At 41.5% G+C, this 23,984-nt stretch overlaps 1 protein-coding gene across 1 annotated transcript; it reads left to right on the top strand.

The window, feature by feature from the left end:
* On the top strand, positions 1–22,150 carry RNF138 (ring finger protein 138). The gene is made up of 7 exons (XM_070421217.1): positions 1–173; positions 9,643–9,808; positions 12,487–12,602; positions 15,005–15,061; positions 16,103–16,211; positions 17,898–18,005; positions 19,850–22,150. Exons 1-7 carry the CDS (start codon positions 64–66, stop codon positions 19,916–19,918), a joined length of 735 nt encoding a protein of 244 aa, XP_070277318.1. The 5' UTR covers positions 1–63; the 3' UTR covers positions 19,919–22,150.
* The last annotated feature ends 1,834 nt before the right edge of the window (positions 22,151–23,984 follow it).

Raw genomic sequence — 23,984 nt, 5'->3', positions numbered from 1 at the left:
GGAGTCGGGCCCGGGCCGCCACTGCCACCTCGGCCGCCGCCGCCGGGATTCCCCGCCCCCGCCATGGCCGAGGACCCCTCGGCGGCCGCCTCCTACACCGAGGACGACTTCTACTGCCCCGTCTGCCAGGAGGTGCTCAAGACGCCGGTGCGGACCGCGGCCTGTCAGCACGTGTGAGTGGACGCCCCTCCTCCGCGCGCCGCCGGGGGTCGCCTAGGCCCGCACCCGGCGCGGGACCGCCGCCGCGGCCTGACAGGCGCCGAGCTCGCCGCGGCCTGCCCGCCCGCGCGCCGTCCGAGCTCGGCCCTCCTCCTCCGGCCGCGCCCGGCCCCGCACCCCGGGCTGCGGGTCTCCGGGTCCCTCGTGGCTGCGCCCGGGGCCGTGCCCAGGCCCTGCCCGGCGGCGTCTGCAGGCCCGGAGGCCCTGTCGCCCCCAGGCCCGGGAGGACCGGCCGGGGCCGGGGAGCCTTTTTGTTTCCTAGCAACATGGGCGAAGGCGGGCGTCGGTGTCAACACTCGCCCCGGCGCCGGCCCGCCCCGCGCCGAGCCGGCCGCTTCCAGGCGACCCGGCTGCCCGTCCTCCCAGCCCGCAGCGCCCCGCGCGCCCGCCCCGGCCCGGCGCCCCCTCGGAGGCGCTCAGCCTCGGGTCAGGCGCGGAGCCCGGTCGCCCCGGGGTGGTGGGGTGTCTGCCCTCGGCTGTGGGAGGGCCGGGTTTCCGGGTGTTGGAGCGGTGGTTCCCCTTTGTGCCACCTCCGGCCCGTTCCTCGCCGGTTCCCGGGGCGGAGAGGAGGCCGGCGGACGGGAAGGAGGCGGGGACCCCGGGGGCGGGAGGGCGCGGAGGGGCCGGGCCAGGCGGTGCCCCTGCTGCTCGGGCCGCAGCCGGGCGGGAGGGAGGGGGCCGGGGGGGGGGGGGGGCGCTCGGACCGGCCGGCCGCGCCCCGCGCCCCCCGGGAACTTGTTCAGTCACCAGCGACCCCCGGGCTCCCCTCCAGACCTGCGGCAGCGGTTCTGGCAGGTGAGGGCCGGGCGCCCTGGTTTCCAGGGAATACACCGAGCTGAGTGCTTGCAGGGAGCGAGAAGCATCCAACACGTTCCTAAATACATTGCTTTCTGTCCCCACCCCCCGCCCCCCTCTTTTTTTTTTGAAGAGGGAGGAGCTGTAGTTTTGTAAAGAATGCATTGAATTTCGGGTTCATCAGAAATTTCATGACAGTTGTTAAACTTTTTCTTTTCTTTTTTAGTCCGCACCTGAGGATATTTTCTCCCTTGACTCCTAGAGAGAGTGGAAGGAAGGGGGGAGAGGGAGGTGAAAGAGGGAGGGCGGAGGGGGAGGGAAACAGGGATTGGGAGCCTCCTACCGGGGCTGGGGTCTGGGGCCGAGGTACGAGGTTCGAGCTCTTGACCGGGAATCGAACCCGAGACCCTTGGGTCCGAGGACTGACTGACACGCTCACCACGGAGCTTCTCGACGCCCGTTCTGCTCCCCTTGCTCTTCAGTCTTGACTGTACCGCCTGCCTCGTGCCTGTCCTGTGGTGGTTGTGAGCCAAGAGTCTGGCTTTTCATGCTAGAAGTTATGCCGTTTATGCTTTTGTTGTTTAAGGGAGATGAATGACAGTGCGAAATGCCTTTATTATTTGGAGCAGCGAATGCAGATGTTAGAAAAACATTTCGAGGTGTCTAGGGCGCAGTGTCTGTTTTTCAGCCTTTAACCTGCCAGTAGTCATGATCATGACTTGCTGCCTTTCCTGCTGGTGCCGGCGGGGCCGTGGGTGGAAGGAAGGGAGGGCGCGCAGGGCAGCGGGAGAGGAAGTGGGTTTTCTCTGAGCGGAATAATTTCAGCTCCCCTCGGGGTGTTTGACCTTACAGAACTCATTGTGACCTCTAGCTCCCCTCCGGGTTCCAAGCAGCCTGCTCAAGTCCACTTCCCTTGGGGGGCATTTAAAATCAGACTGGAATTTGACTTCACCTCAAGGCTGAAAAAGAGTTAAGGACCTTTCTCACATCAACTCCTTGGGCTTGGATGTGATGGGACTAGATATGGAAATGAAATAAATACTGAGCAGATTTTGTTGATGAGAGGAGTGAGCACTGTTTTAACACCCTCCCCCATCTCTCTGTCCCCCTCCTCCAAACCCCCAGCACACAGTTGTTCCAGGCTCTGGCTGAACAATGAATTGAAGGAAGCAGAAGGGAAAGAGTTTTATTGGAAGGGGTGGTAATGGTGGAACAGTGCCTGATGGATGAAAGGAGTGTTGTGGAGAGATAGGATTATGTTTTAAATAATCTAGATTAAATTGACTTGCTCTTCCCTTTTCACAAAAGACAAACCTGTGCCTTTAGACAAACTTATAGTTAGCCCAGAGTCAGTTTTGGATTGGTGGGTAGTGAGAGATGAAGGGCACTGTGGGTCTGTTAGAAAAGAAAAGGTTCTTACTACCCTTTCAGTGACAGCAGAGGGTTTGCCCACACTGTTCCAGGCAAAGGAGCAAGTTCCTTATCATAGATTAACTTGACCAAAATGTTGAGTGCTTTCTGTGGGTCGGGTACAGGGAACAGAGTGCTCCTTCCTTTAATACGGGTCTGATGGAGAAGGCCTGTGATGAATGGCATTGCTGTGAAAGAGGGTCAGGTAGGACGTTTGTGTGAGCATTGGGAAGGCATCTAACTCAGCCTGTGAGTACAGGGGACACTTCCTGGAGGAAGTAATGCTTTAGGTCAGATTTGGTGTTCGGGGTTGGTTGAATACACCTGGATGAGGTTTCTAGCACATGCAGAGGCCAGCAGGGATCACAGAGGATGACAACACTGGACTACAAAGTTTGGCTGAAGCCAAAGGATGAGTGAAGTGGAGCTGGAGCTGAGAGAGATGGGCAGGAATTTACTGTGTAAACCAGAACTTTTTCCTGAAGCCATAGAGACCAATTCAATAATTTGGCAGGGGAGTGGCATTTCAGTTGTAATAAGTTCTCATTTATTTATTTGTTTTTTGTTGGTTGTAATTTGTTTTTAGAAAGAGGAAGGGAGAGAGAAACATTGGTTTGTTCCACTTATTGTTTTTTACTGATTGATTTTTAGAGAGGAACATTCTACTTGTTTATGCATTCCTTGGTTGATTTTTTAAAATATGTTTTTATTGATTTTAGAGAGAGATGAAGGGAGAGGGAGCGAGAGAGAGACATTGATCGACTTCCTCCTGCATAGCCTCTACTGGGGATTGAGCCTGCAACCAGGCATGTGCCCTGACCAGGAATTGAACCCGTCGACCTCTCAGTGCATGGTATGATACTCAACCAACTGAGTCACACTGGCCAGGGCCATTGGTTGATTCTTGTATGTGCTCTGACCAGGGATCGAACCCACAATTTTGGCATATTGGGTCGACCCTATAACCTACCGAACTACCTGACCGGGGCTAGTAAGTTCTCTTTAGTACAGGGTCCAGCTTATTATTGGTGAGACTAGTTAAAAGGCCATCCATTGCTGTGTCAAAGAGGGAAATGATTAGAACCTGAATCAAGGTAATGATACTGGGACAAAGAGAAGAGGTTTCTGACATTTTAAGGATATCCTGTAAGATTTGATGAATGAATGTTCGTTAGTTAGGTGTGCGTACGTAGGTCTGGGGAATGGAGCTAAAACTGTGCTATGGATGTTGCTACCGAAAGAGGTATATAAATTAAAAGATAGCAGAGGGCTTAGATAAAACAAAGTGCTGAAGAATACATTTTAAAATACGGAGTGAAGAAAAGTGCAGTCTGTGAAGGAATGGACAGGATAGGAAGAAAACCCAGGATGGAATGTGACAGTAGAAATAGAAAAATTATAAGGAAACGGTAGTCAGGTGTAATATTGCCTAGGTGAGATGTAATATTTTGAAAAACATGTAAAGTTGAATTAACAATATTGAATGTGAGCCCTGGCTGATATGCTCAGTGGTTAGAGCATTGGCCAGAGCACCAAAGGGTTGCTGGTTTGATTCCTGGTCAAGGGCACATACCTTGTTTCAGGTTTAATCCCTGGCCAGGGCCTTTTCTTTTCTTTTCTTTTCTTTTCTTTTCTTTTCTTTCCTTTTCTCTTTTCTTTTCTTTTCTTTTCTTTTCTTTTCTTTTCTTTTCTTTTCTTTTCTTTCCTTCCTCCCTCCCTCCCTCCCTCCCTCCCTCCCTCCCTTCCTCTTTCTCTCTCTTTCTCTCTTTTCTTTTTCTTTCTTTCTCTTTCAATAAATGGATATTTTGACCAGGAATTGAACTGTGACCTCTGGGTTCATAGGTCCAGGCTCAGTCACTGAGTCACGCTTGCTGGGCACTCCAACATCACTGATTGAAAAGTCTCTCTTTCTCCCAGTAAATTGCCTTTGCACCCATTAATCACTTTTGCTTTCTAAGATATATCTTGCCAGTCTTCTTTAAGAAGTTTCAGTATCTACACTAATAAAAGACAAACATGCAAATTGACCATACCTTCGCTACACCTTAAGCCACGCCCACCAACCAATCAGAGCGACTATATGCAAATTAACCCAACCAAGATGGCAGCCAGCAGCCACGGAGCTGCAGCAAGCAGGAGGCTTGGTTGCCCCAATGATGGAGGAAGCCAAGCTTCCTGCAGTGGGCTCTAAGCTCCACTCAAAACAACAAAGTTTCAATTATTGAAGGTAAATAAACCCCAGATGCCTGCTTTCAGCCGGCCATGGCCACGGAGCTGGAGTGAGCAGGAGGCTTCCCTCCTGCCCGCCCTGGCCAGCTCTGAGCTCCTCTCAAGGCTACAAAGTTTCAATTATAGAAGGTAAATAAATCCCAGGATAAAAGAAAAAAAGGAGAGGCTGGGAGCTTTCGTCTCCAGGGCGCTTGGCCAGCCTGAAAACAGCCCTCAGCCCCTCACCCAGACTGGCCAGGCACCCCAGTGGAGACCCCCCACCATAAAGGGGGTGTGGCCAGCCTGAAAACAGCCATCAGCCCCTTACCCAGGCTGGCCAGACTTCCATGGGGTGAGGGTCCCCAATAGGGGGGGCTTGACCAGCCTGCAAACAGCCATCAGCCCCTCACCCAGGCTGGCCAGGCACTTCAGTGGGGACCCCCACCCTGAAGGGGGTGTGATTAGCCTGCAAACAGCCATCAGCCCCTCACCTAGGCTGTCCAGGCACCCCAGTGGGGACCCCCACCCTGAAGGGGGTGTGACCAGCTGCAAACAGCCATCAGCCCCTCACCCAGGCTGGCCAGGCACCCCAGTGGGGACCCCCACCCTGAAGGGGGTGTGACCAGCCTGCAAACACCCATCAGCCCCTCACCCAGGCTGTCCAGGCACCCCAGTGGGACCCCCACCCTGATCCGGGACACCCTTCAGGGCAAACCAGCCGGCCCCCACCCATGCACCAGGCCTCTGTCCTATATAATAAAAGGGTAATATGCAAACTGACCCTAACAGCAGAATGACTGGGAATGACTGGTCACTATGACACACACTGATGACCAGGGGGCAGATGCTCAATGCAGGAGCTGCCCTCTGGTGGTCATTGCACTCCCACGTGGGGGAGCTCTGCTCAGCCACAAGCCAGGCTGATGGCTGCCAGTACAGCAGTGGTGATGGGAGCCTCTTCTGCCTCAGCAGCGCTAAGGATGTCCCACTGCAGCTTAGACCTGCTCCCTGCTGGCAAGTGGACATCCCCCGAAGGCTACCAGGCTGCCAGAGGGATGTCTGACTACCAGCTAGGGCCCGATCCCCCAGGGAGCAGGCCTAAGCCAGCAGGTGGACATCCTCCGAGGGGTCCCAGACTGCAAGAGGGCATAGGCCGGGCTGAGGGACCCCCCCTCCCCCACCGAGTGCACAAATTTTTATGCACCGGACCTCTAGTCTATTTAATAAAGCCCCTTGTTTTGCACTTATTATGTTGTCTATTTTAACTGGAAATGTTTCTTTTTGTCTTTACATTTTGAATAAATATAAAGTCCTAAATTAATTTTAAACCTGATTACTTTTTTTAGTTTCTTATATGAATGTTTTTCATTATTTTTGGAAATGTCAGTTGTCTATAGCAATGTAATTAATATTTAGAGAGTTTATTGTATAGTTTGTTCAATTAATTTATTGCATGTAAGTTTTTGGTATTTGTTTTTACTTTTCAGTGAAAATTAATTCAACATTTAGCTAATATGCAATGCAAAAGAAAAAAGATGTGTCCCTGAGGGAACACAGTCAATTAACAGTAATTTTCAACTAAATAAATACTTGGCTTTTAGGAAAGTGTGTAAAAGCTTCTTAATATAATTAATTTTTTTTTATTGATTTGAGAGAGAGAGTGATGGAGAAACATTGATGTGTTGTCCCACCTATCTGTGCATTCACTGGTTGCCTTCTATATGTGCCCTGATGGGATTGAACCTGGAACCTTGGTGCACTGGATTGATACTCCAACCAACTGAGCCACCCGGAAAAGCTTTTGATCATATACTAAAAATACTTTGGACCAGAATAGGTGCTGACTTTTGAAATTTCCTTCATGGTGCTCTTCAGGATAGTTGCTAACAATTTTAACAAAGAAATTGCAGATTTTACGTGCAGTTTATTTTGAAATATATTGGCTGTGTGTTCTGATATAAAGCAAAATTACACATAGGACAATTGTTTTAAAAGCCAGTTTTGCTTGGTTTGCTAAGATTAGATGCAAGATACAAAACAAAACAAAACAAAAGAACTAGCCCTGGCCATGTAGGTAGTTCAGTTGTTTAGAGCAGTGGTCACCAACCTTTCGGACCTCACGGTTCGAGACCACTGGTTTAGAGCATCATCCCCATACACCAAGGTGTTCACTCCCAGGCAGGGCTATAAGAAGCAACCAATGAATGCATAAATAGGTGGAACAACAAATTGGTTTCTCTCACCCCCCTTTCTTCCTCCCCTTTTTCTCCCTACTTTCCTCTCTAAAATCAGTCAGTAAAAATGAAACAAAAAAACTATTCCACACCCTTTCTCTTATATCATTGTGCCTGATTTAGGACTTTTGTGTGTATGCTTATAAGTAAAACTTATGAATTTATAAAGTTTTTTTATCCCCCATCCCCTTAACTTTAAACTTTCAAAATGAATGCATCTGTAACCAATATACAGTATTGTTTTGGGTGTGTACATCTGAGTGTAATTTGTAGATGATAACATTATTGCAAACCCTAAGTGTGACAACTGAGAAACAGTTAGACCAATAGGATAGAACAGAGAGGTTTCTGGATACAAGAGCAATAGTTTAGAATATTTAGTGTTTATGAGAATAAAGCTAATACACATTATGAAGCTTCTATAGGGAAATTTAAAAACTTTATTGAAACACATAAGATAAGAGATCTGACATATTTATGGACAAAGCAGTAAAATTAAGATGTCAGTTCTTCCCCAGATAACTCTAAAAATGCTAATGCAATTGCAGTCAGATCTCAACATAATTTTTTTTTTTTTTGGTAAGACTGAAGATGAGGCTCTAACCCACTGAGCTACCTAGCCAGGGCTCCACAAGAATTTTTAGAACATGCAATACCGGACTGTTTGGTCAGGGACATGACCGCTTTTCCCTTGGATTGTCAAATAAAAAAAAGACAACAGCCAATACAACAATAGCCATTGGGTATGAGTGAATCATAATTATGCTTATATTTTTTGTCAGATCAGGAAAAAAATTTTTTTTGGTACTGCAGAATTTTAGTAATTAGTTTATGTGTGCATGAGATTAAAATGGTTGACAATCATTGGTCTACTCTGTTATTTCAGTTAGTGTTTTGTTTTTGTTCTAATTCCTCTTATGAAAGAATGCAAACACTGAAACATAATTTAAAAATTTATTATTCAAAGTTTAGAAAACATATAAACAATTAAACTTAATTTAAAAAAAAATATATTTTACAGAGAGGAAGGGAGAGAGATAAAGAGTTAGAAATATTGCTGAGAGAGAAACATCAATCAGCTGCCTCCTGCACACCCCCTACTGGGGATGTGCCTGCAACCAAGGTACATGCCCTTAACCGGAATCGAACCTGGGACCCTTCAGTCTGCAGGCCGACGCTCTATCCACTGAGCCAAACCGGTTAGGGCTAAACTTTAAACTTTTAATTTAAAGAATTAAACTCGGCAATGTTGGTTTTTTCACTTTGTAATATTTATACATTAGAAGTTATTAAAGCTTAAAATGGCACTCAGACTTTTGGGACACCTCTCTTCAAGGATTGACAAATTGCTATCCAAGTATGTGGAGCACTCTAACACTGTTATTATTTTTTAAACTAGTTTTTAGTTTGATTACTGGAAAATAGTACCTCAGTATTACTCTGTGGGTTTTTATTTTATTTTTTTACTCCTGGTTTTGGTGAATATTTTTAATGTCTTAATAATTGGTAGTCACTTCTAATACTACTTTAAAGGTATTAGCTACTATTTATTGAGCACTTTCCTAAATGTCAAAAACACTGTGATAAGCATTTTACTGCATTACTTTTTTTAATCCTTTGAACAACCCTATCAAGTATAGATAATTTTTTATTTTATGATAGGAAATTGATTTTAGAGGGGAAAAGTGACTTGTTCAATGCTACAGTTAGGAAACTCAGATTCTGTAATCTGTTATTATACTGTTACCTCTCAAATTTAGTATAGTTGAGGAAAATTGGTATACTTGTATTTATAGGGGGTTGAGATATAGATGGATTCAGATAGAGATGGCAATGTTTTACCTGGTTTTTCTAAAAGCAAATTGATCAAATTTGGTATTTCATTGCGTTAAGGGAGAAGAAATTAAAATTTTAGTAATTTGGTTTTGGTTAGTGTAATGTTGGTTATAGACGGTTAGAGCTGGAAGGGTTCTTAAATATTTTTCAAGTTATGTTCCATTGCACACTGTTGTGGGAAATTTTTATATTTCCTGACCACATAAGTTTGGGCAACACTTATATTTTTCTTAGCAGAAGATATCTTATTGCCGTAGCTGGTTTTGGTTTGGCTCAGTGAATAAGAGCGTTGGCCTGTGTACTGAAGGGTCCCAGGTTTGATTCTTGGTTGCAGGCTCTATCCCCTGCCCTGGTCAGGGTGTCTGAGGGAGGCAACCAATCAATGTGTGTGTGTCACTCTCTCTCTGTCTCTCCCCTCCCTTCCACTCTCTCTAAAAGTCAATGGAAAAATATCCTCAGGTAAGGATTAAAAAAAAAAAAAAAAGATACCTTATTAACTTTGTTTATCCTATAATTTTCCAGATCAATTTGTGTGCTGTTCTGTAGTAGACCTGTTCATATCACGTGGAACAACATCTTGATATACATCAATTTGAGACAAAAGCTGATATGGTCCATTCTTTCATTTTTATAAGGGCAAGGAATGCAGTGTGAGATCACAGAGCTACTAAATGATATAATGTTTATTTTTCATGTATTATGTTAAAAAATTATAAAGCAGACTTGATTGTAGTTTCTTTTATATTCCCATGTAGCCCAGTGATTAGTCTTACACTCTGAGAAATACACATAGTTTTTAAAATTCTGAGATTTATGTATATGTGTATTGCCTCACTTATTTAGCACGAATGCATATCTGTAAGTGCTTGTTTGTGTTTAATTATAGCAATGAAAAGACTGCTTTTTGCTGTAGTTAACATGTCACAACTGTTTGGTTTAGTTTTTGTAGAAAATGTTTCCTGACTGCAATGAGAGAAAGTGGAATACATTGTCCGCTCTGTCGTGGAAATGTGACTAGAAGAGAAAGAGCATGTCCTGAACGGGCCTTAGACCTTGAAAATATCATGAGGAAGTTATCTGGTAGCTGCAGATGTTGTGCAAAACAGGTACAGTAAGTGTGAAATAGCTCTTGCAAGTCAAGTTTCTATCCTGAAGTTCCTGTCTGAATATTCTTGGTGGGTATTGTTTTGAAGGGAAGAAGTCATTTAGATTGGGAATTGGGGTGAAAATGCAAAAAAAAAGAGAGTGATGGCTATTCTATATAATAAAAGCCTAATAAGCTAAGTGTTCAGTCATCTGTTCAACCAGTCCTATATAATAAAGATGTAATATTCAAATGGTCATTACTCCGTGATGCGTAATGATCGACCACGTAACGACTGGATCGTGGATCAGCAGGAGGGTGGGGCAGCAAGCTACAAGCGGGCGGCAGAGAGCTACAGGAGGGGGCAGGGCAGCAAGTTATGAGGGGGAGCAGGGAGAGGGGGCGGGGAAAGCTATAAGAGGGTGGGGCAGTGGGCGGAGAGCTACTGGAGGGTGGCAATGAGCTACTGGCGCATGGATTAGTGTGCAGGGCTACTAGTCAAAGCATTATATGCTAATGATATGCTAAGGCCACTCAACCAGTCACTATGATGTGCACTAACCACCAGGGGACAGACAATTGACCGGTCAACCAGTTGTTGTGACGTGCACTGACCACCAGGGGGCAGACAGTTGACCAGTCGACCAGTCGCTATGATGTGCACTGACTACCACGGGGCAGACACTCTGACCAGTAGGTTAGCTTGCTGCTGGGGTCTGGCCAAGTGGGACTGAGCAAGACAGGCTGGACACACCCTGGAGCCCTCCTGTGGTTCCTGCCCGGCTGGCCAAACTCCTGCGTCCCTCTCCGGCCCTGATCGTGCACTGGTGGGGTCCCTTGGCCTGGCCTGTGCCCTCTCGCAATCTGGGACCCCTCGGGGGATGTTGAAGAGCTGGTTTCGGCCTGATCTCGCAGGCCAGGCTGAGGGACCCCACTGGTGCACGAATTCATGCACTGGGCCTCTAGTAGATTATAAATTTATAGAGAACAGAGACTGAAAGATATAATCTCTGACTTTGCCATAATTTTTATCATGGTTTCCTTTTCTCAAAGTAATTACTCATTTATTATTTACTAAATGAGTTAAATTAGCAAATTGGCATTTAAGTCCTTTAAACCCCATTCTGGTACAAATTCAACCATTAAATAGTTTTTCTGATGGGAGAGGGAGAGAGAGAGAGAGATAGAAACATCAATGAAGAGAAAGAATCAATGATCGGCTTCCTCCTGTGCACCCCCACTGGGGATCAAGCCTGCAACCTGGGCACATGCCCTTGACTGGAATTGAACCCGGGACCCTTTAGTCCGCAGGCCGATGCTCTATCCACTGAGCCAAACCAGCTAGGGCATTATTGCAATTTTGCACATAGAAATGGCCTGATGGATTTATGTAGTTAAGAAATCATTAGCAGCCACTTTGCTTGTGTATTTATGTGTTTTATATAAGAAATCACAAAATATCTGGCATAAGACTTTGCCTAAGTTTTTTGGAACAAGTGGGAAAGTCAGCTATTGACAAATAACTGGCATTAATTCTCCAATTGGGATTTTATTGTTCTATCATTTGGAGAGGGAGTGAAATGGTGAAGCCATATCCTATGAATTTATTGCAGCCACTTTTTCAAATAGCTGATATGGTCAGTGAGTAAAACCAGTTGCTATTTCATGCATTCACACAAGCCAGTCTGTGTTTCCATCTCTTTGAGGAAGGTCTTAATTGAGAGGGCAATGAAGTAAAGCTGGAAAATACACCTGAGAGATTTTTGGCTTTATTCCTCACCGAGAAACTGAAAAAAGTGTTAACTGAGAAACGTAATTTTTTTAAAGTGCTTTCTAACTCTGCTGAGTTGCAGTAGTTAAAGAATAAAGCAATGCCCAATACCCTGAGCCAACCTCGTAGTACTTTCATTTATCTTTTATTAGTAGTATTGTTTTAAGTGTAAAGTTATTTCTTAACTAGAGGCCTGGTGCACGAAATTTGTACACTGGCGGGGAGAGGATGGTCCCTCAACTTGGCTTGTCCCTTCTCACAGTCCGGGAGCCCTCAGGGGATGTCCTGCCTCTGCCAGAGGCGACTGGCTGATCAGGGAAAGGCACCGCCCCCATCACTCCCTCTCTACTGCACCCTCTGGCCTCCCTCTGCAGGAGGCGATCGGGAAGGCGATGCCCCCATCACGCCTCTGCTGCTGCCACTGCCAGCTGTGAGGCTGCCTGAGCCTCGGGTCTTTGCAGCCACTGCGGCTTGCCTGAGCCTTGGGCCCTTGCAGTGGCAGCGACCATTGGCTGCTTGCCTGAGCCTGGGGCCGGCCCTGGGCAAGCGGCAGCCGTCATTGCATCCCCAACACTGCAAGTCCCACCCCTGTCCCCCGACGCTGCAAGTCCCCGCCCACCCGCACCTCCTGTGCATGCAGCCTGCTGATCGGCAGTTACTGTGACGGCGTCCTGACCAATTTGCATATTACCCTATTATTAGATAGATATTTTTTGCAGTGAGTTTACAGACTGATGGACTCTTCTCCATTGTTTCGCACCTAATGGCCAGAAACAATTGAGAATTAAACCATTTACTTAAACAGAACCTCTTGTTTAAATGGGGTATTTAGTTACCTAGTTTGATCTTTTTTTCTCTTTTGACAATATCTCAAATCTTGGTGAGTTCTATTTTAAATAAAAGTCACATTAAATTTTAATAATTTACAGATTAAATTCTATCGCATGAGACATCATTACAAATCTTGTAAGAAGTATCAAGATGAATATGGTGTTTCTGCTATCATTCCAAACTTTCAGATCTCTCAAGATTCAGTAGGGAACAGGTAAGCAATATTTATTCTTAAAAAGATAATTTTTTATTGAAATTGTTTTGGGAACTATATGATAAGGTTTGTTTTGTTTGTGTGTCTATGTTTAAAGTAAAATGATATGAGAACTATATCATTTGTGTATTCAGAAGTTTGATACATGAAAGATTACATCTGGTAGATCAGCTGATCTGGTGAGATCTGGTACTAGTAAGTTCTTAGTTCTATTTTAGTCTCAATTTTTATTTTATTTTATTTTTATTATTTTTTAACTTAAATTCTTTATCGTTTAAAGTATTACATGAGTCTCCTTTTTCCCTCATTTACCTCTCTCCGGCCGCTCCCATCCCCCAGCACATGCCCCCACCCCCCCTTCTGTCTGTGTCCATTGGTTTTGCTCGTATACATGCATTTAAGTCCTTTGGTTGCTCTCTAACCCCCTCACCCCCTTCCTTCTCATAGGCTGGACAGTCTGTTCAATGTTTCTATGTCTCTGATTCTATTTTTGTTTATCAGTTTATGTTCATAGTCTCAATTTTTTAAAAACTAAGGTTTGGCTTGATTTGTATCTTATTGTCTCAGATTTCTATGCATTAGACATGATATACTTAAGCTTATGCTATTTAAAAATCATTTTAGGAAAATTGACACTTTTTTGGATAAAAAATAGACCTGAGAGTTGAAGGCTATTTTCTTTTGCAACTGAAATTTAAAAACTAGAAAAAAATTCCTTTCAGTAGTGTACAAACTGGAATCTTCTTGTATGCTACCTAATAAATAGAGTTGTTTGAGATTTCTACTCTGACAATTAAATGTCATGTAAAGTGAGACCTGGTACAAGTAAATTCTTATTTCTATTTTGTCTCAATTTTTAAAAAACTAGCGTTTGGCTTGATTTGTATCATATTGTCTCATATTTCTGTACATTAGACATTTTAGGAAATGTATTTCATATAGAAGAATGGCCAAAATGCCTGTGTGTTTTAAAAAATAGTGATAAATACCTAGTTATCCACAAACCCAGGTCAAAAGAAATTAAACATTTTTTTAGCACCTTACAGTCTCCTTTTGAACCCATGACCATCTGAGTCCCATATGCCCAGAGGTGACCACTGTCCTCTTTTTTGGGTCACTCCCTTTTCTTTCTAGTGTTACCACCCCTGTGTATATCTGTAACAGTGAAGTGTTTAATTTTTAAAAACTCAATAGCAAGCACACACACACTGTGTAAAGAAAGGCAGTCTAGGCACTATTATAGAAAGGCCCCAGGGGACAGTATGCCAGGCAGAGTCTCTTCAGATTTTATTTTTAGTAGCAATTCATTTCACATGTTGCTAATTTTTTTGCATTTAATTGCTCTACTGCAGTCAGGCTTTTCCCCTACTCCTCAGTTAAAACTGTTACGGTAGTCCGGCTGGTGAGTGTCCCATGAGTTAGGAGGTCACCGTTTGATTCCCTGTCGGGCACATGCCCTGAGTGGAGGGCTCAATCCCTGGTAAGGGGCTGTAGGAGGCAGCTGATCCGTGTGTGGGAAATTCAAGTTTTGCTTTTTGGAACTTCCTGAGATTTCCACCCCCTGAATTCTTTTAATCCACGGTTGGTTGAATCTGTGGATGCAAAATTTTGGGGTAGAGAGGACTGGCTGTGCTGCTTGCCTTCTTGTAAAAGAAAAATGAATAGCCGGTTTTTAAGTTGAACAACTCTTAAACCTGTGTGGTACAGTTTTTTGTTGACTAGCTAACTCATTTCTATTTCAACATTTCTCCTATTGAAAGGCCTTGTTTTTATAAAATTGACCTCATTGATGAATTCTGTAATGTCCCTGTATGGAATATCCACGCTTGCCTCTGGGTTTCTCTAATACTGCATATGACACATGTCTCAAGCATGGGGTCTGAATGAGGATGTCAAGTAATTCTATGTATTAAATGTTGGAGAGCCTAGTTTCTTTTTGGAAAATGAGCATTGAGATATTTTCTTAAACCTACTCTACTTTGGAGGCCACAACCTTAAACCATATCCTAGTTACAAATCAGAACGTTCATGAATTTTTGAGCCTATCCCAGCATTCAAATACTAGCCTGGATAGAGGTGGAGGTAGTCATAATTTTAAAGTCTGAAGGACCTGGGGAAATGTTATCATGCTGTAGATTTAAGGTAATTATGCCAAATTCTATATTCTCTATACTTTGGTAGCTGCATAAATTAATTTTGAAGGACGTAAAGGCACAATAAACCGTCTTATCAGAATTTATTTGAAAAGTAATTAATGCCCTCCTTTTTGTTGTTCAGAACTATTTGAAGTTCAGGCTTTTAAAACAAATATGGACTAGCCTTCTTCGTTAGCAGTTCAAGCTAATGAATCTATAATGTGCTTTATTGCTTGAGGTATTAACTTTACCCCTTTGCTTCTTAAGTAATAGGAGTGAAACATCTACATCTGATAACATAGAAACGTATCAAGAGAATACAAGGTAAGCTTTTGAAAATCCTGCTACTTTATTAAATAATAGCTTTTTAAATTAAAAAGTTTTTATTCAGTTAAATCACCAGATATTATGCTAGAGAACATAGTAGTTTAGAAGTAAATGATGCAGTTGCTGATTTTACGGATCACATTACATTAGAAGAGTCTAGCTCTCCTCCTCCACCGTGATGATGTCTCTTCCATGCATAGTGTAGGTAGGTTGTCAGTATTGAACCGTCCCTTGCTGAAACTCAGAGGCATTGCAACCAGTGAAGCACGATCCTCAAAATGTTGTGCTTTTTTTTTTTCATGAAAGGATGCTTTTCTTTCTTTTTTTCTTTTTCTTTTTGGTCTATCATGTTTATTTATTTTTATTGTTGAAAGTATTACAGATGTCCCCTTTTTTTCACCATTGACCCCTTCTCCCCCCAACGCACCCCACCCCACCCCACCCCAGGCCTTCATCACACTATTGTCTGTATCCATGGGTTATGCATATATGCATATAAGTTCTTTGCAATAGTGATCATTCTGGTAATTAGTGCTTTTTTGTTTTTCATTTTTTCCTAGGAATTTTGTATTTAGATTCCCAGAGGCTGTGATAGATGAAAGATATTGATGAAAGTCTTTTCAAAATTAAGTTCCTAGATAGGGGCTTCCAAATAGGGCCGCCACCACAGGATATTAAACGTTTCAGGGTACATTCAGTGGCATCTGTTGGCCTCACACAAATGACTAAATTAAATTTTTGGACCTAACTACTTTGTACATGGAACAGCTATGTTTGTTTTTATTTTTGCTTAGAGGCACCATAAAAAAATTTACTGAGACATTAACGATACTGTAAACTGAGATTGGGAACATCTGTTGCAGATTATTTATCGAAAACATTTATTTCTCAAAATTAGAGAATCTTTGAATAGTCTAATTATTATAACTTAAAAAAAAAGAAACGTAAGTAATTGACTTAAGAACAGGAGAGCATTATTTCTGTGTTTTGGTTTGTGATTTCAAATTTAAGTATACTTCATTTAAAATTGTTTTATAGTTCTGGGCATCCCACCTTTAAGTGTCCCTTGTGTCAAGAATCAAATTTTACCAGACAGCGTTTACTGGATCACTGTAACAGTCATCACCTATTTCAAATAGTTCCTGTGGTAAGTACATATGTTTAAGACGGCCTGCTGCTTAAAGTATGCTGTTCGTTTATTTCACTTCGTGTGAACAACGGGGAAGGTAGTTTTAAATTTGGAAGGGGCATTATCAATAAGGTAGATTTTTGTCAACAGAAGATGAAAGGTTTGAAGCAAAATGAGATTTCAGTAACTTATAAAAGAGAGATGCTTATTGTGAGTGTTACATAGGAGAATAGTCTAGAGCAGTGGTCAGCAAACTCATTAGTCAACAGAGCCAAATATCAACAGTACAACGATTGAAATTTCTTTTGAGAGCCAAATTTTTTAAACTTAAACTATATAGGTAGGTACATTGTTATTAACTTAATTAGGGTATTCCTAAGGCTTAGGAAGAGCCACACTCAAGGGGCCAAAGAGCCGAATGTGGCTCGGGAGCCGCAGTTTGCCGACCACGGGCCTAGAGAAGAGGGAAGTAATGAGAGTGAACTGGGAACTCACTACCGAGGGGGCAAGACCCAGCTCTGTTGGGGCTGCTCGGTTTCTTGGTCTGTGCCGGATGCAGTCAGCTCAGCCTGGTCAGGTGGGTCTGCTACAAGTGGAAACTGTATGTGAGAATAAAGCCACTAGGTGTTTTAAGTGTGGATCCTTGCAGACTCTAGTGAATTCATACAGCCAGGAAAGAAAGGAATCATACTTTCTTTTTGGTGCATATATATCCTTTTTATACCATCTTGAGGGTAAGAAAGTGGTGAGACCTTTTTGGTGAGTGAAGGAGATAGAGTGCAGGATTTCAACATTGTGTGTTAGTAACCCTACAACTCCTCATTTGGAACATGAGTTCCACAGGTAAGTGACTTCAGTTGTGGGTGAAGCAGGAGAAACTTGAGCTAGAAGAGATACTTCCCTTTCGGTTGTACATTTTGATCTAGAAGGAAATGTTATAGATAAAATAAGGATTGTGGATGTTTCTAAGCAGTGTTGGTGGGTGTACTAGAACAGAAATGTGAAAAACTATGCCTCAGTAACTATTGAGGCTGTCCATCAGCTCTCTCCTAGTGGGAAGGGAGGCTTAGCAGGGTCAGTTACTGTTAAATAAACAATAGAAGCGCCAAAGCTGTCTCTAGGAAAAACCTCCTATTTAAGAGATTTTGTTTTGTATTGCATTAGCAAATTTTTATTTGTTTCTACGTTATGTTCAACGTAGCATAGACTTGGCTAGAGTTCAATTACTAAAGTTCTTTTTTATTTCATTTCAGTAATCCATTCATTTTTTAAGATGTACTTCATTTAAAACCTTAAGAATACAATTTAAAGTTTACTACCCTTTCATTTTACTTATAAGTGAAATAAAGCTTATAATAATTATATAACAGTTATTGTGTGGCTCAAGTGAGTTTACATACTGGTTAATGATAATTACCATTACAATTAATATTGCTAAAGGCTGGATGTGGTGTTTCTCTTGGAATAGTTGTGTAATTGGGGATTTAAGTAATAGAATGTATAAGATCCTCTTTTCATTGTGTTGTGTTCGTGTAGTTTATATTTAAGGTAATTTTGTAGACAAATGATCTAGTCATGGAATTTGGCTTGTAGAAATGCTTTTCATGTAGGTGTTTTCAGTTATTTAAGCCTGTGTTTTAATACCTTCAATAATTATAACATTTTATTTTTATTGTTTTTTATTTAAAATATTGTTTCTCATAGACATGTCCTATTTGTGTGTCTCTTCCTTGGGGAGATCCTAGCCAGATTACTAGAAATTTCGTTAGTCATCTAAATCAAAGACATCAGTTTGATTATGGAGAATTTGTGGTAAGTGAATTCTGCGAGATTAAGAAAATACTGTTTAAGTATTAAAGTTAAATTGACTTTATCAATGTAGACTTGAGTTCTGAGGCAAACTGTTGTATCATATTGGATGGTTACAGAGCAAGTTCTGTTGTTTTTATAATTTAGGTGAATTTTGGTTTGTGGAAGTGGTGAAAAGTTTAATATACTGTCCACCTCCTGTACTAGAGACATAATTTACAGTGGAAGAGCAAAACCTCAGATGAACACAGTGAGTTAGATGAAACTGTCTAGGTACTTGCTAGAAAAGTAAAAGGATATACCGGATGAAGGAGGATGTGTTTTTCATGAGTGTGAGTGTGTGTGAATCCCATTATGATAGATACATCCAGCATGCGAGACACATTTCTGAGATGAGGGGGCTTAGTTATCAAGTAAAGCCAGTTAAGTTGTACATTTTGGCCTTAGTTGACTGCTTTTACAGGGAGAATGAGGGAAGTTTCATAATGTAAAAATGGATCCCCAAAGCAAAGCATGGGGTTAATTTCTGCCTCCCAAAGGTGTCATCATGATTTTTTAAAAATTAGATGTGGCCTTTGTTTTATTTATTGTGAGATTGCATTTTATTCACTTCAGTGAATTAAAACTTTATCTAATTTAACATTAATTCCAACAGAGAATAGCTTGTTGTCAAGTGTAAGGTAAATGCAGGCATGTGCAATTCTGACAATGACTATTACTCTTTTTTTAAAAAATTTATTTTGAGAGAGAGAGGAAGGGAGAAAGAGAGACAAACATTGATGTGAGGAAGAAACATTGATGGTTTTCTCCCGTTCACGCCCCAAACTGAGCATCGAACCTGCAACCTTTTGGTGTACAGGATGACACTCCAACTGAGCCATACTGGCCAGGGCAAAATTATAGTTATTCTTGATAAATGTTTATTTTGTGGAATTTGCATTTTTAATCATACTATTTCAAAATAACAGTTCAAACATATGTAAAATTTAGGTGTGCTCTTACAATTTTAGCATTTTTATGAAGTAACTAGAGGCTGGATGCACAAAATTTGTGCAAGAGTAGGCCTTCCTTCCCCCAGCTGCTGGCACCAGCCTCCCTCTGGCACCCAGGACCAGGGCTTCCCTCGAAACCCCGGCTTCATCCAGAGGGACGTCCAGTCTAATTAGCATATTATGCTTTTATTATTATAGATTGTAGATTATTCTTAAATTCTCATTGTAAGAAAGGTTACTATGTCTGGAGATCTGTGTACTTGGAAAAACAAAAACATATTTGGCGAACCACTTTTGATCAGTTTGGCAGGTTGTTTTACCTTGCCACAGAAAAATATGTCATTTTAATTACTTGAGATTGTCAGTGGAAGCCTATTCTAAAGCAAACCCATAGACATAATTGATAGCAAATAGAATTGTTAAAGTTAAGGATCAGTAGTATAAGATTGAGTGAGCTATAGTTTTTAGCTTCATGTGATGGTTAAGAAACTGTTATTTAACTCTGATTCAATAAATGCTTATTTTTCTAAAATAAATTTATTTTACCTTCAGACATTCTTACTCTTTTCTAGAAATCACACAACATTTATTGTAGTTCACTCTTAACTGTACTTTGAATTTATGATTTATCATAAGGCACTTTTAATTCTCAACTTTCTCTGCTGATCCTGTTTATCAATTATTCTTAAATAATTATAATTAAACTTTTTTATAATAGTTCATTTATTTAAAAGGATATATGTTGTAACATAAACTTTTTCAACTATGTGTAGTGTGTGTCAGGATGTGTAGTATATTGGGCAAAGTATTGAATAGTGGAATATAGTTTTCTATTGTAATGTTATTGTTTTTTAGAATCTTCAGCTAGATGAGGAAACCCAGTATCAAACTGCTGTTGAAGAATCTTTTCAAGTAAACATCTGAAGGCTATAGACATCTGAGCATCTTTGTACCTGCAAGTGCCATCTTTAAGGAGAAAACTAATGCAGTCACCATTTCAATAACTTGATGTGTTTATTAATAAAAGTAATTCAGTCTATTGTTTTAGTTTTTAAATTGAAAAATAAAGGTGGGCCATCTGAAAATTTTGTTCTCTTGAAAAGTTAAAAATGAATGTTAGGACATTATCTTTAAAAGCATTGAAAGGATTATATTTCACTAATGTAATGGCGAAAAGGGAATTCTTGTTGTACTTTATCTTTTTCATATTACACATTCTTGAATTTTTCCTTACGTTGCTTTTGAAATTTGGTGCGGTTTCTCCCAGGGATGCTATTGAATACAGGTAACACAGTAGCAAATGCAGAAAGATGTGGTTGATATGAACCTAACAAACCTGAGCCAGTTATCAGAGTTGCAGATGGAGACTTGAAGTGCTAATGAAACAATCCAAAGGAAAAAATTTTAATACAGATTCTAGCTGAAGAATTCAACTCTAAGAACATGGTATTTATATAACATTTAGTATTTTTGAAGACTAGTGAGATTTCTTTAATAATTTTAACTGTTTAAAAAGTAAAAGCTTAATGTAAGGATATTTCCTTTTTTTTTTTTTTTTTGCTATTAGAAGGAACTATCAAGAGGAAAATTTATTTCTTTGGCGGGCAGTTGCTAATTTCAAATCTTGTTTGTTTGGCTGACTAACTTATAAGCCTAATGTATATTAAGTTGAATTTACAGCTCTTTGGCTTCAGAATTTTTCAATAGCTAGTGTTTCTCATTAGCTAAGATGAAACTTTTATTAGAAACTTTCAGTTGGTGATTCAGTTGTATGTTCTACATATATATTTAAGTGAGAAGTTTGGCTCCATCTCAGTTGAGAAATTCAAGCAAAACTAAAGATGTATATGTATAATACACACACATGCATGCAGGTTATATACAGGATTTCTATTCAGATTTAAAAATAGATAAGCAATATGGGATTTAAGTGTTTACTTGATTTGATTAACATTTTGTATATCACCACATTTTTAAAAGGTAACAGCCAAATGCTGCTGTTACACCTTAAAAATGGAGTTTATACACACACTCAATGACCTGTCCATATGGTGCTCTTTGTTCTCAACGATAATGCACGACTGAAGTGGTGACACATTTTCCAGCCGCTCTGTTTCACTGCTTTTTAGTCAGACTGGGTTTGTGTATTACTTGGTATTCAGTAATGAGAATCATAAAAGAACTTGTACTAGAAGGCCCAGATAACAGAGGACACAACGAAGAGTGTATTAGCTGACATTCCATACTGATGTACATTGTTTATGCTTTCTTTAAAAGAATACAACATTTCCGAAGTCGTTGCTAATATATACATACATTGTATAAAAAGGGATATTTTGGTTTTGTTAAAACCCTTGTTGACTTTTCTACAGTGAACATTTTTTTTAAACTTGATTTAATAAAAATGTTAATTTTGGAAGTGGATTTTTGCAAAAAGCCTTTCTCAGTCAAACAGTGATGACTTTATGGGTAGTAACAGTCACCAAAAGCCATGCATCTCAATGAACTGATGCCTTTGTCATTCAAAAGAGTGATGCTTACCACGTGCTGGAACATTTCTCCTGCAGTTACATGAGTGTAATTGTAAGAATAGCTGTTAACTCTTTAATAAGAGACTTGACCATAGATTTTTTCTAACTTAAAGCAATAAAGTTAGTACTTTCTTTAAAAATTTAATACTTCCCAGTATGTCAAGTTAAACTATTTTGGGATGTGAGAGCTTGAAAGGAAAGTTGTAGTAGAGATCATCTTGATGAAATTGTGTTTTGAAATTTTGTGGATTAGTTCAGTATCACTAATAGTCTCGTGTGTCTTTTATATAAACTTTTTCATAAAGGAAATATTGACTGTATTTGCTATTATCTGGGAACTCTTCAGTATGGAAATGTTTGTTTAAAATCTCCCCTCTTGTCAGTGGATTAGAAATAAGGATAGGCTTTACAGATTTTCAGTTTAAATTCCTGAAAAGGTTCTTATTTTTAATATGCTTATAACTGAGTCAGGATAAAGGAGGGAAATTGTATTGATACTCATACCGAAATTCCACACTATCACCTAGGGAAGCGATTTCTTCAACAAATTACCGTTTATGTTGTTAAACAGAGTTTTATTTGAGATGTATTGTTTTATTTTTCAATTAAAAGTGGTTTTCTCCTACTTGTGTGTCTAATTAAAATTTTGTCTAGAGGCAAACATGATAACAGTTAATTCTCATAACTCACTCTCCAAGATGTGTAGGAGATAATCTATTATTTTGTACTTAAAAAGTGGATAGGAGAAAGCTACCACATGCTGATAATGGTTCATGTTGGATTTAACTTTATAAACCTATTTTATCTTTATTTCAAATGTTAATCAACTTAGAAAGCTATTTTATTAAGTACTAGAGGCCCAGTGCATGAAAATGGTGCACTCAGGGGTGGGGTAGGGGAGGTCCCTCAGCCCGGCCTGTGCCTCTTGTAGTCTGGGAGCCTTTGTGGGCCTAAGCTGTTAGTCAGATATCCTTAGTCCTGCCACGGAGGTGGGAGAGGCTCCCGCCACCACCATGGTGCTCGCCAGCCATGAGCCTGGCTTCTGGCTGAGCGTCACTCCCCCTGTGGGAGCACACTGACCACCAGGGGGCAGCTCCTGCATTGAGTGTCCCCTGGTGGTCAATGCATGTCAGTGACCGGTTGTTCTGCCGTTCGGTCTATTTGCATATTAGCCTTTTATTATATAGGATTCATGCATCAAACTTTCCAAGCCCTATTAGCAAGCAGGCAGGAAGATAGTTAACAGGTTAATAAATACTTTTATGTAGAGAAGTCCCCTTAAGTAAGATATCCTGGCTGTAAAAATATATTGCCAAGTACAATGTTGTGTATACCTGCTGGGCTGCTCAGTAAGTGTGATCTTTAGTGAATCATAACTTACAGAAACCCTTTGGGCTGCTACTCAAAGAATAAACCCTTTGAGGAGGTGGTGACATTTTAGCCTTTATAGAACAGGTGTGACCCAGAAAGCATGTACATGCATGTAGTATACAACTCAGAAGTATGAAATACTCATTCCATGATATGATTTAGTGTGCAATGTAACTTTCTTATCATGCAGTACAATTTGAAAAAAGGAATTCCAGGAATGAATGACATTAAGTGGTTAAAAGAATACATGGGAACCTCAAGAAAATGGATGTTGCCCTGGCTGGTTTGGCTCAGTGGATAGAGCGTCAGCCTGCAGACTGAAGGGTCCTGGGTTTGATTCTGGTCAAGGGCACATGCCTGGGTTGTGGGCTTGGTCAGACATGCAGGAGGCACCCAATTAATGATTCTCATCATTGATGTTTCTATTTCTTCCTCTCCCTTCTCTGAAATCTATCTATCTATCTATCTATCTATCATCTATCTATCTATCATCTATCTCTATCATCCAGCTATCTATCTATCTATCTATCTATCTATCTATCTATCTATCTATCTATCTATCTATCTATATCTATCTATCTATCTATCTAAGCCCAGCTACTGTTAAGGCAGAACAACCAGAATGACCCAGTCGCTATGAAGTGCACTGACTACCAGGGGTCAGGCGCTCAACACAGGAGCTGCCCCCTGGTGGTCAGTGCGCTTCCACAGCGGGAGCGCCGCTCAGCCAGAAGTCGGGCTCACGGCTGGCGAGCGCAGCAGCAGTGGCAGGAGCCTCTCCGCCTCTGCGGCAGCACTAAGGAGCGAGCAGGCGGATGGTTAGTGAGGAGGTGGGCAGTTAGGAGTGAGGGGTCCCAGATTGTGAGAGGGTGCAGGCCGGGCTGAGGGACACCCCTTTCCCCCATGCACGAATTTTGTGCATCGGGCCTCTAATAAAAATATACTAAAAAAAAGAAAAGAAAATGGAAGTTACCTCATCCCCACTAATAGCAACTGTCCAATCCTGGGGCCAAGAGAGAGGACAGATGCTGTAATCCTTCCCTGAAATGAAGTAAATGTGTGTTCCATTATGTACTTGACTGGAAAAC

Source organism: Myotis yumanensis, unplaced genomic scaffold (genome assembly GCF_028538775.1).
Source record: "Myotis yumanensis isolate MYYU_CA2020_CCGP unplaced genomic scaffold, mMyoYum1.0.hap1 SCAF_7, whole genome shotgun sequence".
NCBI lineage: Eukaryota > Metazoa > Chordata > Mammalia > Chiroptera > Vespertilionidae > Myotis > Myotis yumanensis.
The sequence above is the reverse complement of the archived record's forward strand: the minus strand, read 5'-3'. Positions and strand labels throughout refer to the sequence as shown.